Source organism: Heloderma suspectum, chromosome 2, assembly GCF_057233095.1.
Source record: "Heloderma suspectum isolate Gila_16-S chromosome 2, 16-S_ref, whole genome shotgun sequence".
Classification (NCBI taxonomy): Eukaryota; Metazoa; Chordata; class Lepidosauria; order Squamata; family Helodermatidae; genus Heloderma; species Heloderma suspectum.
Genome location: NC_139459.1, coordinates 124276397 through 124289671, shown reverse-complemented (window position 1 = coordinate 124289671; position 13275 = coordinate 124276397). Strand labels below are relative to the sequence as shown.

General features: G+C 43.6%; 1 protein-coding gene across 2 annotated transcripts in view; it reads right to left on the bottom strand.

Annotated features, from left to right (window-relative positions):
* Positions 1-1131: 1131 nt before the first annotated feature.
* Positions 1132-13275, bottom strand: part of SVEP1 (sushi, von Willebrand factor type A, EGF and pentraxin domain containing 1) — a 154541-nt gene continuing 142397 nt past the window's right edge. For both annotated transcript variants that reach the window (XM_084834685.1, XM_084834684.1), the window contains exons 47-50: positions 11382-11477; positions 3087-3182; positions 2065-2158; positions 1132-1250 (exon numbers count right to left, since the gene is read on the bottom strand). In XM_084834685.1, the coding sequence (XP_084690811.1) occupies positions 1220-1250; positions 2065-2158; positions 3087-3182; positions 11382-11477 (317 nt within the window). In that variant the 3' untranslated portion in view covers positions 1132-1219. The remainder of the gene's footprint in view (positions 1251-2064; positions 2159-3086; positions 3183-11381; positions 11478-13275) is intronic.

The window sequence follows — 13275 nt, the reverse complement described above, 5'->3', positions numbered from 1 at the left end:
TACTCTGGAGACACTTCAGACCCCAGCCATATCCTCCCCTCTCACAGTGTGCTGTGTCGCACACAGGGGTTTTCTGTTGTCAATCCACTTTCCCTCACAACAGGCAACCCTCCCATGTGTGTGTGTATCCAATGGCGCTCATACAGGAACAGCTGCATTAGCCCTCCTTTTTATTGTCATTAGGGTCATGCCTGAAAGCATCACACACACAACCCAAGGGGGCTTTGGACTTGTCTCTTTCAAACTACAGCCTTCCATGCTACATGGAAAAATAAGTTTGAAACTTGGGTTTGTGTGTTCTGTTATGATATGGGGGTCTGCTGTTCAATTCAAAAAGAGAGAGAGAGAGCCACAAAGACCCGCTGAGCATCTGCAAGCCATTTACCAAAAGCAGATGTTTAGATCCCAGCCAATTTGTTTAACAGTTTTGTCAGACTACAGTAACTAAATATTGTCCCCTCCACAACTAATGAGTTATAGTCAGTTGCTTGCAGAAGGTAACTCAGGACAAAACCAGATCTATCAGGGCCATCATTCATGTGTCTGTCTCATTCACATATAAAACTTGCAGGGAGGAGTTTACTTGAAAAGAAAGGAAGTAGGTGGGAGAGAGGCTTTGAACTCTCCACTCCTGTAACTTACCTCCTATCTCTCCATTGATCCAGCCCCTTTTCTCCATTTCTAGCTTGCTTCCAGTATCAGGTCCAGGAATGGAGAAAAGGGACTGGCGCCACAGACTATTAGAAGGAAAGGCATGGGAGTGGAGAGGATTCAGCACCCTTCTCTCATGCACTCTCTTTACTTACTTTCTAAGTGAATGGAGTGCCCAGGTGAAAAGAAATAGGCATTTGGCACCGTCTAATTGAATTTGAGCTTAAAACGACATCTTCTTCTTTGATTGGCAATGGATCACAACTTATGCTCAGGGATTTACAACAACAATAAAAAAGATTGCAAGTTTTTCTCTTTCAGTGTATCTTTGTGCATTGACAGCAGCATATTCAGCATAAATGATATACTTCTGCATGTGAGAAAAATAAAAGTGGTTCCTTTCAAAATAAAAAGTATAAGAAAATATAATACAAAATTAAAAAAAAACATTTAAAATACAAACGCACAGTTTTTGTTTTTAAAAATGCACTGGATTTCATTTTACAGTGCCTGTAGTACCAAGGCCCGCTGGATCATGATCAGAATGTTCATAGCGGCAGATCTGAACTTAAAAGTGGTGGAATCCACTTTTCCTTTTCCTATATTAGCACACGAGCAAAGAGACAAAAAAGAAGTAGATGATTACATGTGAGGATAAAAGCAGGGTGTACTGCATCAGGAAGACTTCTGGTCTGATCCTGCTAGGGCTATGCGCTCTTGGAAGAAGGCTTCTGTGCATATATCATTGCCCATGAGGCAAAACCTCAACATAAATCAGGTTTTGTGCACACAGTTCATGATGTTAGGGGAGAAAACCATCCAGCAAGCCAGAGGTGGCTGTGCATGCACAGCCACTACCAGATTATTAGCTGTTCAGAGCGCAGGCGTATGTAACAGAGGACTGGACTCACTTTCCCCTGCTTTCTCTCAAAATGATTGATGCCTTTGCTGATAATCTGGCTGGTTTTTAGTGTAGTCAACTCAAGATCTATAAATTGGGTCAGGGCCGGCATGTAGTAATTTTGAAATTATCATTACCACATGGGTTGAAGAGGGGCCATGGAAAAATCTTCAGGGAAACATCCTAAATTAGGCAGCTGGGTGTTTTAGATTCAAGGCTTCCCCTCAAGGCCAGCAGAGTAATCCGGGAAGCTGAGCAACAGGCTTAAGATGCTGACAGAGAACTTATCCTTGGAACAGAGATTAAAAAGAACCTCTGATAAAATACTACTAGAAGCTCAAAACAAAAGTACTAGCTGTTTTTCCACAGCCCTACTTGAAAGATCATAGCTATGCTAGGCCATATAGTAAATAGTGGCGAATACATCTTTTCAAGAGTAAAGAGACCAGAATTTGGGTAAAACTCTTTCCTTTTTGATCAAACTCTGACATGATGAGAAACTGTATACTCACCTAGAGCAGTCATGTCCATTCCATTGCGAAGTGCAATGGCATCGATTGGGTCGTATACATTTCCCACCATTTAAGCATGGAGACTGACAGACAGCTATATTAGAAGAACAGAGATATACATTACCATTTATTTAAATTATGGCAATGCAGTGTGTTTCGTTTTGTTTACAACACATCCCTAGTCCTCAGGGTGAATACAAAAATATTTAAAAGTATAAAGTACTCATGGTCTGAAACAAGAGGAGCATGGGCTGGAACTTCCAATAGCCCGTGGGAGGGACTATTCCACACTTCACAGCTATACCTCCCTGCTCCTGCTTCTTCCTTCCCATTTTTCGTCTTCATTATGTCTCATGGGTGTCATCACTCCTCTGTACTCACCTAGTTACACTAATACTGTTACACTATTTTTCATACACATGGACTCTTTCCTCTGCTTGCTGCTGAAAAATGTAATCTCCACCCACCATTTTCACAAACTGTTTCTTCAGAAAAAAATGGTGGAAGCCACTGGGCTTTGTTGTGCAAGGGGCTTCTCCCATTCTCCCAGCAAAGCCGCTTCACCTGCCCTGCACCTTCTCCCATTGGAGAGAGGATACAAGGCAGGTGAAGCTGCTCAGCCCAACTTCTGATCCGTTTTCCGGTAACTGGCCCAACTTAGTGAGTTGGGTCAGTTAGTGAATTTTCTGTATTTTTCCACTTGTGCAAATTACAGCTGTAATTTGTGTAAATTTCTGTAGTTTGTGCAAATTGTACAAATTTCGGCCACAATATTTTGTGCTGATTACAGCCTGACCCCCCCCCCCCCCCCAATCCGCAAAAAGTCCACAGAGTTTGGGGAAAACCTTCAGCTTGTCTCACAAATGCAAGCCAAGCTAGGCAGGGGCCGGAACTCCATCAAGCCACAAAATGGTCAGATTTCCAAACGACAAACATCCTATATAGTGATCATCAGAACAGATGCCTCTGCTTGCTAAATGCTGCTGCTACATTGTCAGAAATATTAGCTGAAACAGGCTTGCCCTGGTGGCAGCGAGATCCAGTCCATCCAGTTGGGCAATCACACTGGTACGGAGCCACGCAGTGACCTCCATTCAGACAATGCAGGATGCAGATTGCTAATGAGAAGACAGGGGACAAAAGAAAAGTAAGCGATTTTATAAAAAAATATTTTTAGAGACAAAGATTTTCCCACATAACCAGAGCAACATTGGTATAAGGAAGTGTAAAACTATGCACACAATGGGAGGAGAGGATATCTTGTGGATTTATTAATTTGGAAATGCTACAAACAGGCTTATACAAACATTGCAAGTAGCATGATAGTAGAGAGGAGGGTCTCCCCTAAAAGGCAGCCTATAAATCTTTTAAATCAGATGAATACATAAATAAAGGAAGTAGGGAACAAAAGAAATAAAAGGGAAAAGGCCATCAATATCCGAGAGTACATTCTCAAAATATACATTTATGGGATTTCGGGCACAGATGGGATGCCCCTCATGGAGATCTGAGGGGCATCCCATAATTAGGGTTGATTACAGAGATGAACACCTGGGGCGGGGGAGGGGAGGAATGAAAAAAGGGGGAAAGAAAAAAATTCTTCAAAACCCCATTCCAGCCCCTCCATACTTTCAAAAAATCCCTGGAAAAGAACAGAAGGAAAACATTTCCCCCCACTTTTTTCTCCCCTCCATCCCTTTTTTCTGTGTCCCCACCCCACCCCCCGGCCTTTATGTCTCTGGGATTGATTCACATGAACAAACTTCTTGGCCTGTGACAATTGTGTTTTTTTCAGTCAGTCCCTGTTCAGCCATGCCAACCCGTTGTAATGTAGGGTGCTTCCAGACAAGGATTTTATTGCGCCACCCTGCCTTTTTCACAGAATTTTACGGGGGTGGCAGTCAATGGCTTCCCCTCATAAACCTCATATGTTTTCCTACTGCTTCTTCTATCTTTTTTCTCATTACAGAAAACCCATTAAGGAAAAAAAAGATTGCTGGACTATGCCTTTTAAGTGGTAGTCCTATGACCCTGTCATCTCAAAGCACCCATAGTTTTGTGTATGCCAAGGATCAGGTTTTTGCATGTCATACAAATGCCAGGAAAGCAAAATACACATACACCCACACCCACGTCTTTGGGAAAAATGCTTAAAGGCTAACAACGTTCTTAAGTATAAAACCCCATAGGTGTGTACAATTGCATTGGTGAATATATGTAAATTGTAACACTTGGTGTATGAATAAGTAAGTTGCAACACTTCGGTGTAAGTATAAGTAAGCTATTTGTGTAGACTTGATGCTACTCTGGATTATCATGTTAAATCATTTTGCCATTCCACAATTCCCAACTGCTCTTTTACCCACAGCCTTTAACTCTTTTGAGTAAGAGGTATCATGAAATATCAGTTGGCTGAATTGCTTTGGCCTGACCCTGTGGCCTGACCCTCAACATTAGACCCCTTACAAACTATGATGGCAGTAGCAAGGCCGTTCTGCATCTCCCTCCCAGGATGTTACTACCTAAGCCCACCTCCCCAAAGCATGTGCCTTGATAGATTTAAACAGCTGTCTGTTCCTTTGCATATAAAAAGGAGCTGGGATGTTCACTGCAGTGGCAGATTACAATGACCAGGAGCATAAAAGCAGTCCCTAGGTGTTGAGATCTGGGTTTAGCAGAATTGACAGCACCAAGGTAAGGAAACGAATTGTGACATATTAAACTGCAGAGCAAGATTCTGCCTCACCTCTGACTGAACCTCTGAGCGTAAAGGGAGGAAGACCTAGAATATTGCTTTAGAAATTTCCATCCCACAATTAGAAAAGGAAACTTCTTTGATCAGAGACACTGAATGGCTTTTACATATTTAGGATTATTTTATGGAGATTGTTACAGTGTACTCCAAGAATGAGGGCATATAATATTTGTATGTGCAGGGACAAAAAGGACTGAAGTCCGCTTCATATACCCTCCCCAAGAAGGCACAGGGAAGGTAGGAGGTTGTCCCTCAACATCAACAAGCTTTAACCAAATCACCTTGCACATTGTCAAGCTATCCTCAGCAATGTTGTTGTTCAGTCATTCAGTCGTGTCTGACTCTTCGTGACCCCATGGACCATAGCACGCCAGACCTTCCTGTCCTCCGCTCTCTCCCGGAGTGTGCTCAAGTTCATATTCATTGCATCGGTGACGCTATCTAGCCATCTCATCCCCTTCTCCTTTTGCCTTCAATCTTTCCCAGCATCAGGGTCTTTTCCAGTGACTTTTCTCTTCACATTAGGTGGCCAAAATAGTTGAGCTTCAGTTTCAGTATCTGTCCTTCCAATGAGCAGTCAGGGTTGATTTCCTTTAGGATGGACTGATTTGACCTCCTTGCAGTCCAGGGGACTCGTAAGAGTCTTCTCCAGCACCACAGTTCGATAGGGATGTCAAGAGAATTCCACCACGGATCTCGGTGAGGCAGAATGCCAGTGCATTCGGCCCCCTGAAATCTGTGGCAGAACGGCTTGCCACCGCCCTGCGGATCCCGCCCGGGACGAGACTTACCTGGGGCAGATTTTCCAGGCGGCGGCGGCTCCGGCAGCCAGCCTTCCGACCGGCTGCTGCCGCTGCCGTTTCCAGGCTTGTGAAGGAAAAAAAAAAAAAAGACGTGATAGGCTACGTAAATCTTTACGTAGCCTATCAAGGTTGGGGGTGGGTTTAAAAAAAAAAACGCGTACCCAAATGGCGGCGGCTACGGCCGCCGCCATTTGCGTTCCTTCTTTTTACCGTCTTAATCTACATAAATATTTGCGTAGACTATGACGGCGAAAATCAAGGGGAATGCAAATAGTGTAGCAGGCGCTATTTGCATCCCCTTTTGATTCGCCGTTTTAGCCTATGTAAAGATTTACGTAGGCTAAAACGGTGAATGAAAAAGGGACGCAAATAGCGCCCGCTACACTATTTGTGTTCCCCTTGATTTTCGCCGTCATAGTCTACGTAAATATTTACGTAGATTAAGACGGCCAAAAAGAAGGAACGCAAATGGCGGCGGCCGTAGCCGCTGCCATTTGTGTACGCAGGTTTTTTTTTTTTTTTTTTTACCCAGAGCCCTCCACGGCTGGAAATCCGGCTGCGGACGGCTCTGGCTGGGACGGGACAGGCCCGGCCTGGCTGGGTGTTCTGCGGAGCTGCCGCGGAGCACAGCTGGCCGTTCGAGGATTCCGGGGGGAGGAACGGAGTGCCTCCCCCCCGGCCAGGATTCTGGGGGGAGGGACGGAACGCCTCCCCCCCACCATCAACATAATCCGCGAAAGGTAAGTCACTTTCGTACATCCCTACAGTTCGAAAGCATCAATTCTTCGGCACTCAGCCTTCCTTATAGTCCAGCTCTCACAGCCATACGTTACTACTGGGAAAACCATAGCACTGATTATACGGACCTTTGTCGGTCTCTGCTTCTTACTATGCTGTCTAGGTTTGCCATAGCTTTCCTCCCAAGGATCAAGCGTCTTTTAATTTCATGGCTACAGTCACTGTCTGCCGTGATCTTGGAGCCCAAGAAAGTAAAATCTGTCACTGCTTCCATTTCTTCCCCTTCTATATGCCAGGAAGTGATGGGGCCAGATGCCATGATCTTATTTTTTTTAATGTTGAGTTTCAAGCCAGCTTTTGCACTCTCCTCTTTCACCCTCAACAAGAGGCTCTTTAGATCCTCTTCACTTTCCGCCATTAGGGTGGTATTGTCTGCATATCGGAGGTTGTTGATAATTCTCCCGGCAATCTTAATTCCGACCTCTGATTCATCCAACCTGGCGTTTCTCATGATGTACTCTGCATATAAGTTAAATAAGCAGGGTGACAATATGCAGCCTTGTCGTACTCCTTTCCCAATTTTGAACCAATCGGTTGTTCCATGTCTGGTTCTTACTGTTGCTTCTTGGCCCTCGTACAGGTTTCTCAGGAGATAGGTAAAGTGGTCTGGTACTCCCATCTCTTTCAGGATTTGCCACAGTTTGTTGTGATCCACACAATCAAAGGCTTTAGCATAGTCAATGAAAAAGAAATAGACTTTTTCTGGAATTCTTTTGCTTTCTCCATGATCCAGCGAATGTTGGTGATTTGATCTCTAGTTCTTCTGCCTCTTCGAAACCCAGCTTGTACTTCCGGTAGTTCTTGGTTCACATACTGCTGAAGCCTAGCTTGTAGGATTTTGAGCATAACCTTGCTGGCATGTGAAATGAGCGCAATTGTACGGTAGTTTGAACACTCTTTGGCATTGCCCTTCTTTGGAATTGGAATGTAAACTGACCTTTTCCAGTCTTGTGGCCACTATTGAGTATTCCAAATTTGTTGGCATATTGAGTGCAGCACTTTAACAGCATCGTCTTTTAGGATTTTAAATAGCTCAGCTGGAAGACTGTCATCTCCGCTAGCTTTGCTGTTAGTAATGCTTCCTAAGGCCCACTTGACTTCACTCTCTAGGATGTCCGGCTCAAGTTCAGTGACCGCACTCTCATGGCTATCAGGGACATTAAGATCTTTCCTGTATAGTTATTATTATTTCTCCATATGACAGCAGTCTTTTCTAGCTATCTCTGTATTAGCATTATTGTAGATGAAAAATTTGGTATGACTCCAGCTGGGGGAAGAGATTAAGGTTTCGTTTTGGAATTCTTGATTACACTGTTGTATTTTATAAAAAGTAAAATAAAGCTTAGCCATCATTAACTGTAATGCATCACAATAGACTGATAGAAATTGAGGAATATCATGAAGATTGTATTTGAACAAGAACTCCTTGAAAGAAAGCTTAGGCTACTGCTTGAACATGCACCTAAATGTAAAGTGGGAAAGGCAGCCTGTGTAGAAAGAGGCCTTGACTGCTACATCCCAACTGCCTTCAGACATCAACAGCATATACAACTTGAGACCAGGATACCTGAGAGAGCGCTTTCTCCCTTACTAGTCTGCCCAATCACTGAGGTCATCATAGGGCATGCCCCTGGTGGTTCCACATGGACCTATGGCCCGACTGGAGTCCACCCGGAGAAGAGCCTTCAGTGTGGTAGCTCCCACCATAACTACCTGCCTCTAGAGGTCAGGCAGGCGCCAACACTGGGTTGTTTCTGGCGCCTCCAGATAACAGCTCTTTTCCAGGATGCCTTCCTTGGTTAACCAGCCTCGGTTTTATTGGCACTCTGTTTTTTAAAGAATAATTTTAATATCATGTTTCATTCTTCTGATCTTTTGTTCATTTTATCTCTTGTTGTTCACCACTCCAGAATCTGTTTAGATGTGGAGGGGAATACAAATGCTGTAAATAAATAAATAAATGAATATTTGCAGTCACAAATCATATCCTCAAAATCACAGGACTGGCTTTGAAAATATGTAGGGGTGTGTGTGCATGCACGTGTAGATATTATAAGTCTGGAGGCTTGATCTAAATGACCTTGCAGGGTACCTTCCAACTCAACAGAGGGCTCCTAGCACTACTAATCAGAAGGCACTGTACAACAATTCCATCTTTTCTTTTCTTTAATGGATTTTCTGCGGTAGGAAAACAGACCAAAGAAGCAGTAGGAAAACATGGGAGGGCTATGAGTGGAAGATGACATCATCTGGATCCCCTGTAAAACTCTGTGAGTGAGTCAGGGCAATGGCTCTATAAAGGCCTTGTCTGGAAGCACCCAATGTCTTACTGTTCTGGACAGAAAACAACATAACATGTTGCATTTTTGGTACTATATTAGTAACTGAGCCCTAAAAACAAAACCCCCAATAAAAGCGTATCATCTCTGTTTGCTTTTACAGTTGGAACACTGGATGCACCTGACTGCTCTCTTTCAACTACTCGCCTGCATTTCTTTCTCTGAAGTGCAAATTCAGGCTCAAGTTTTGAGCCCCCCCCCTTTGTTTTGTGTATAATCAGCTCATCTGGTTACTAAAATACTAGCAAATGAGGCTACTGTACACCAGATGCTCCTTATATGTTCATGTTGCTGCTCTGCATACCTCAGATGATCTGGTCCTGTGGAGGGAGGGGGAAGAACGGTACAATGGGTTCTCTCCGTGAAGGTTCTTTCCTGTTTGAAGCAACCACATGGGTTATGCCCCCTCCCACTGCCCAGGGCAAGGCAAGGATCATGTGACCAGGCTTTTGCTTAGTCCCTCCCTCCCGGCTCCTCCTCTCCAGTCTGACAAAGCACTGGGCAGATGAGTTCGAGGACTATGAGAATGTAGCATAGAAGAAAACAGGAGAAGAGGCCACCAAGGAGAGAAACCTAGACAATTTCACAGCATGTGGGAAGCCCTAGTCTGATCCTTGAGAAGACGTTTGAGCCCAGGCAGATATGCACAGACATAGGCTGCAGTGCGGTTTGTAATTTATGACTCACCCTAAATTTAGGGTGCAGCATGGATGCCTCCATGCTTTGAACAAGAAGGAAGCTCCACGGTGATTATCCAACATTCTACGCCCTGTTCAAGCAGGAGGCATCCACATGGGATGTGTACAAGTTAATCAGTACTACTAGGGAGGGTTAGAGAGGCTCAGTCTTATGAAGGAGATGCAGTACTGTGTGCCTGAGGGCAGCCTCCACTGGACAACCTACTGATTTGTTCTCCTTCCCTACAGCAAGCTCAAATTGATGTCTCATGCGCAGTTCAGTGTCTGACAAGACACAGATTCCTAACAAATTACAAAAAGAGCCATCTTGTGCTCTCTCAAAACATAATTCACTTGGGAGAATTTATCAACACAGACCAAGACCAGCTTTTTCTCTCTTTGTGGCTTATACGACCAGGAAACTGCAGTCTGCCATGGTAGATGCATGTGTATACTTCCAAATCCATCGTCTTCTACATTCCCATGTGTCTCCAAGTGAGATTCAAAATGGCAGATGGGCAGCGCACAGTCTTGAGAGGAAGGAGGATTATTTGCATCCTCCATAGAGCTGATGGCACAGTTTAGGATTTTTTGGCCTGGCTCACAGGGCAGCTTTTGCTGGCAGCCAAGGTTTTGCCCTAGTGGTCCTGAGGAATCTTGGAATGATCAGGGAGCCCCCACCCCACCCCCGGCTGCTTTGGTAAGGGTCTGGACTTGTTTTAAATCACTTTTTTTCAGCCCATATTGTTGACCACACAGATACGCCACACTGTCTTCTGTTTTTCAAGTGTAGAAATTCTTGCTCAAATAGGCACTTACTTGCACAGGGTCAGGAGCAGCCAAGGAAGAAGAGAGAAAAGACAAAAAAAGGTGTGTGTATTTAAAGGACAGAGTAAAGAATGAAAAAAGAAAAGTGAAGAAAGTAACAGAGACTGGAAGAGCAAAGCTCTAGTAAGTGAAGAGCAAAGCTCTAGTAGAAGACTGGAAGAGCAACGAAGAGAGCTTCAGCTATAGGGCGGCATAAAAATGAAGGAAGGAAGGAAGGAAGGAAGGAAGGAAGGAAGGAAGGAAGGAAAGCTCTGTCCTGGGTGAAGGCAGGGAACTCACTGGAGATGAGGCGCCAGGATGGAGGGACTAGGCAAGAGCCTGGTCACATGATCCCTGCCTTGCCCTGGCTGGTGGTAGAGCATGACCCATGTGGAGGCCTCCTGATCGAACAAGGAGCAATTGCGATTATATTTTATTACATTTCCTACTATTACAGCACAATCCTTTGGGTTCCATGGAAGCTACATCCAGGTAAATGTGTGTAGGATTGCATTAGAGATAAATGATTACTGAGATAGATGACTATTAGTGTTCCACTACAGATCACTCATCATTATTGGGGTTGGCATAAAGTGGCATGAACCAATCATGATGCAGGACAATGAGGTGCTGGGATCAAAATTTGGGACTGGAAGATGACTCCTCACGATTTCTGGACTGACTCTGTCCTCCCGCCCTGATTGTAATTGCATGAGGGTGAACACCCAAATAGGTCTAGGAGATCAACAGGGAAGCGGTCAGTGTCTGCTCCCTATTTGCACTCAAGATGCAAGCCCTACAATCTTTGGGAATTTAGTCAAGTGCCCTAGGTACACAACTCGTTCTTTTTTGTCAGTTTTCTGATCTCAGTTTCTTTTGATTTAGCACTTCTTAGTCAAATTACTTTTGACTAAGTACCTCGCCTACTATACCTGGTGAAGTTCAAATGAGACACACAGAGAGTGTTGTCCTATGAAAGCTCATGTTGCCATCCTGGTAGCCTGGGAAAAGTCTCTCTTTTTCTCTTTGTCAGCCTAGCCTACCTCACAGAGTTGTAGTGAGATCAGAAAATGTAACTCAGAACTCCTCAGAGAAACAAATGCAACAAACTAAATAAATGTAGACAAAAGGTACATACGTTCTTCACAGAGACGTCCCATCCACCCCTCTGGGCAGGAGCATGCGTTTGGCCGCTCACAGACGCCGCCATTCTGACATGGGAACCGACAAATAGCTGGAAAGAGAAACAGCATCACATTAGAACATGGAGTAGTTAAACAGAGATTGTGCTACAGAACTGAACATATTCAGAGTATTCTTGGCCCTAGAAGGCTTATAAGCAAAAGTAGACATATAAACTTTCCTTACTTGTAAGGATTACGTCTGGTATAGTATAGTGTCTCTGAAATAATAAGTCCTCAGTTAAAGTTTTGTCCTCAACCATTGAATTCAATTGTTGCCAAGTTACCATATTAGCCTGAGCCCCTAATCTGCAATATGAGAACAACAATACTGGCCTATTTTAGGGGGTTGCTGTAAGGATTACCGAAATAATGTTGGTGCAGCGGATGGTGCAATTAGGATAAGCCAGTCCACGTTTTAGGCCCTACATTTGCTGAAGCATAAACATATGTGCAGGTGTCCTCTGGTGGATGCAACATTCGACTTACTTTACTCATTTTCAGTAGGTTTTTTTAAAAGCATATATGTGGACCAAACTCACAGACATGCCAAAACAAACTGCTCCTGATATTTCCCTGAAAAAACACTCCTACATGGCATAGCGATATATCATCAGTAGTACTCGTAGTACTTTATAACCCCAAAAGCTACAAAGGTCTTTTCCCTCGCAGACACACATGAAAAAGGCTCACAAAAATAGCAAAATACAAATGAAAACTCTCTCTCTCTCTCACGCCCCCCCCCAGTGTTAACTGAGGATATATTTTGATTAGTCTTGTAATTGTATTTTATTGTAAATTCTATAATATATAATAAAGTGTTCATATATTAACAACAATATTGTTTGCTGTACTTTATAATGTATGATAATGACACCAAGAAAGTATGTCATACCGCAGTGATAGCACATGAATTGCATGTACCGGTTATGCTCCACACAGTCCTTAATTTGCAGGAAAAATGTTAAATGAATATGTATTTTTTGGCTCTAGCAGCTAGGGATGTCAGAGAAATCCGCAATGGAATCAAGTAAGTTCACATTTCTATGAAGCCAATGTGTGGATTCTGCAGCGGACTGGCTTTTCCCCAGTTGGGTGGATTCTACAGACCTAATTTTCCAGAATTTTGCACAAGTTCAGTAATAGAAAAATGCACAAAATTTAAAAAACTGGCTGAAAATGCACATTTCCCCCATAGGCTAAAGTATGAAAATGTGGCGGCGGGTTGTGTGTGTGCATTTTCACAAGTGCAACTGTTCACAAGTATGAAATTGTACAGTTGCAAATTTGGAAAAAAATCCGATTCTGTCAATGAGCGGACAACAGAACGAAAGGCGCCTGACAATCTGCAAAATGCAAACAGATCGGATTTTGCACAATCCATACATCTCTAGTAGAAGCCCACACCAACTATTAAGCCACATTTACTCACCTGTAATTTGGCATTTTGTGTGTAGTTTGGCATTCTGTGTATGTGTTGGCATTGTGTCTGGGTGCTTACTGAAGAAATGTGGGCTGACTGTCAGCAAAGAAGCATAACATGGTGATCACAGTAATTTGAGTCCTTCTTTCATATAAATAGTACAGACCTACAACAAAGTATGCAAAACGCTGCCATTTGTATTGTTAATAATTCATTCTGCCCCAAGTTTTCTGTTTGTTTTTGCTCTACAGCTGAGGGTGAACTCTTGGGCACTATACTGATTTTTCCCAGTGAGGGCCTTACTCAGATTCTTATTAACAGAGTAGTCAGCCAGGACAGGTGGGGTGGGCGCTGGGGAAGAGACTTGCTTTTTCAATGTCTCTGGCATTTGTTTTTCAAATGTTTTCCTCCTGCTGATTTCCACAGGA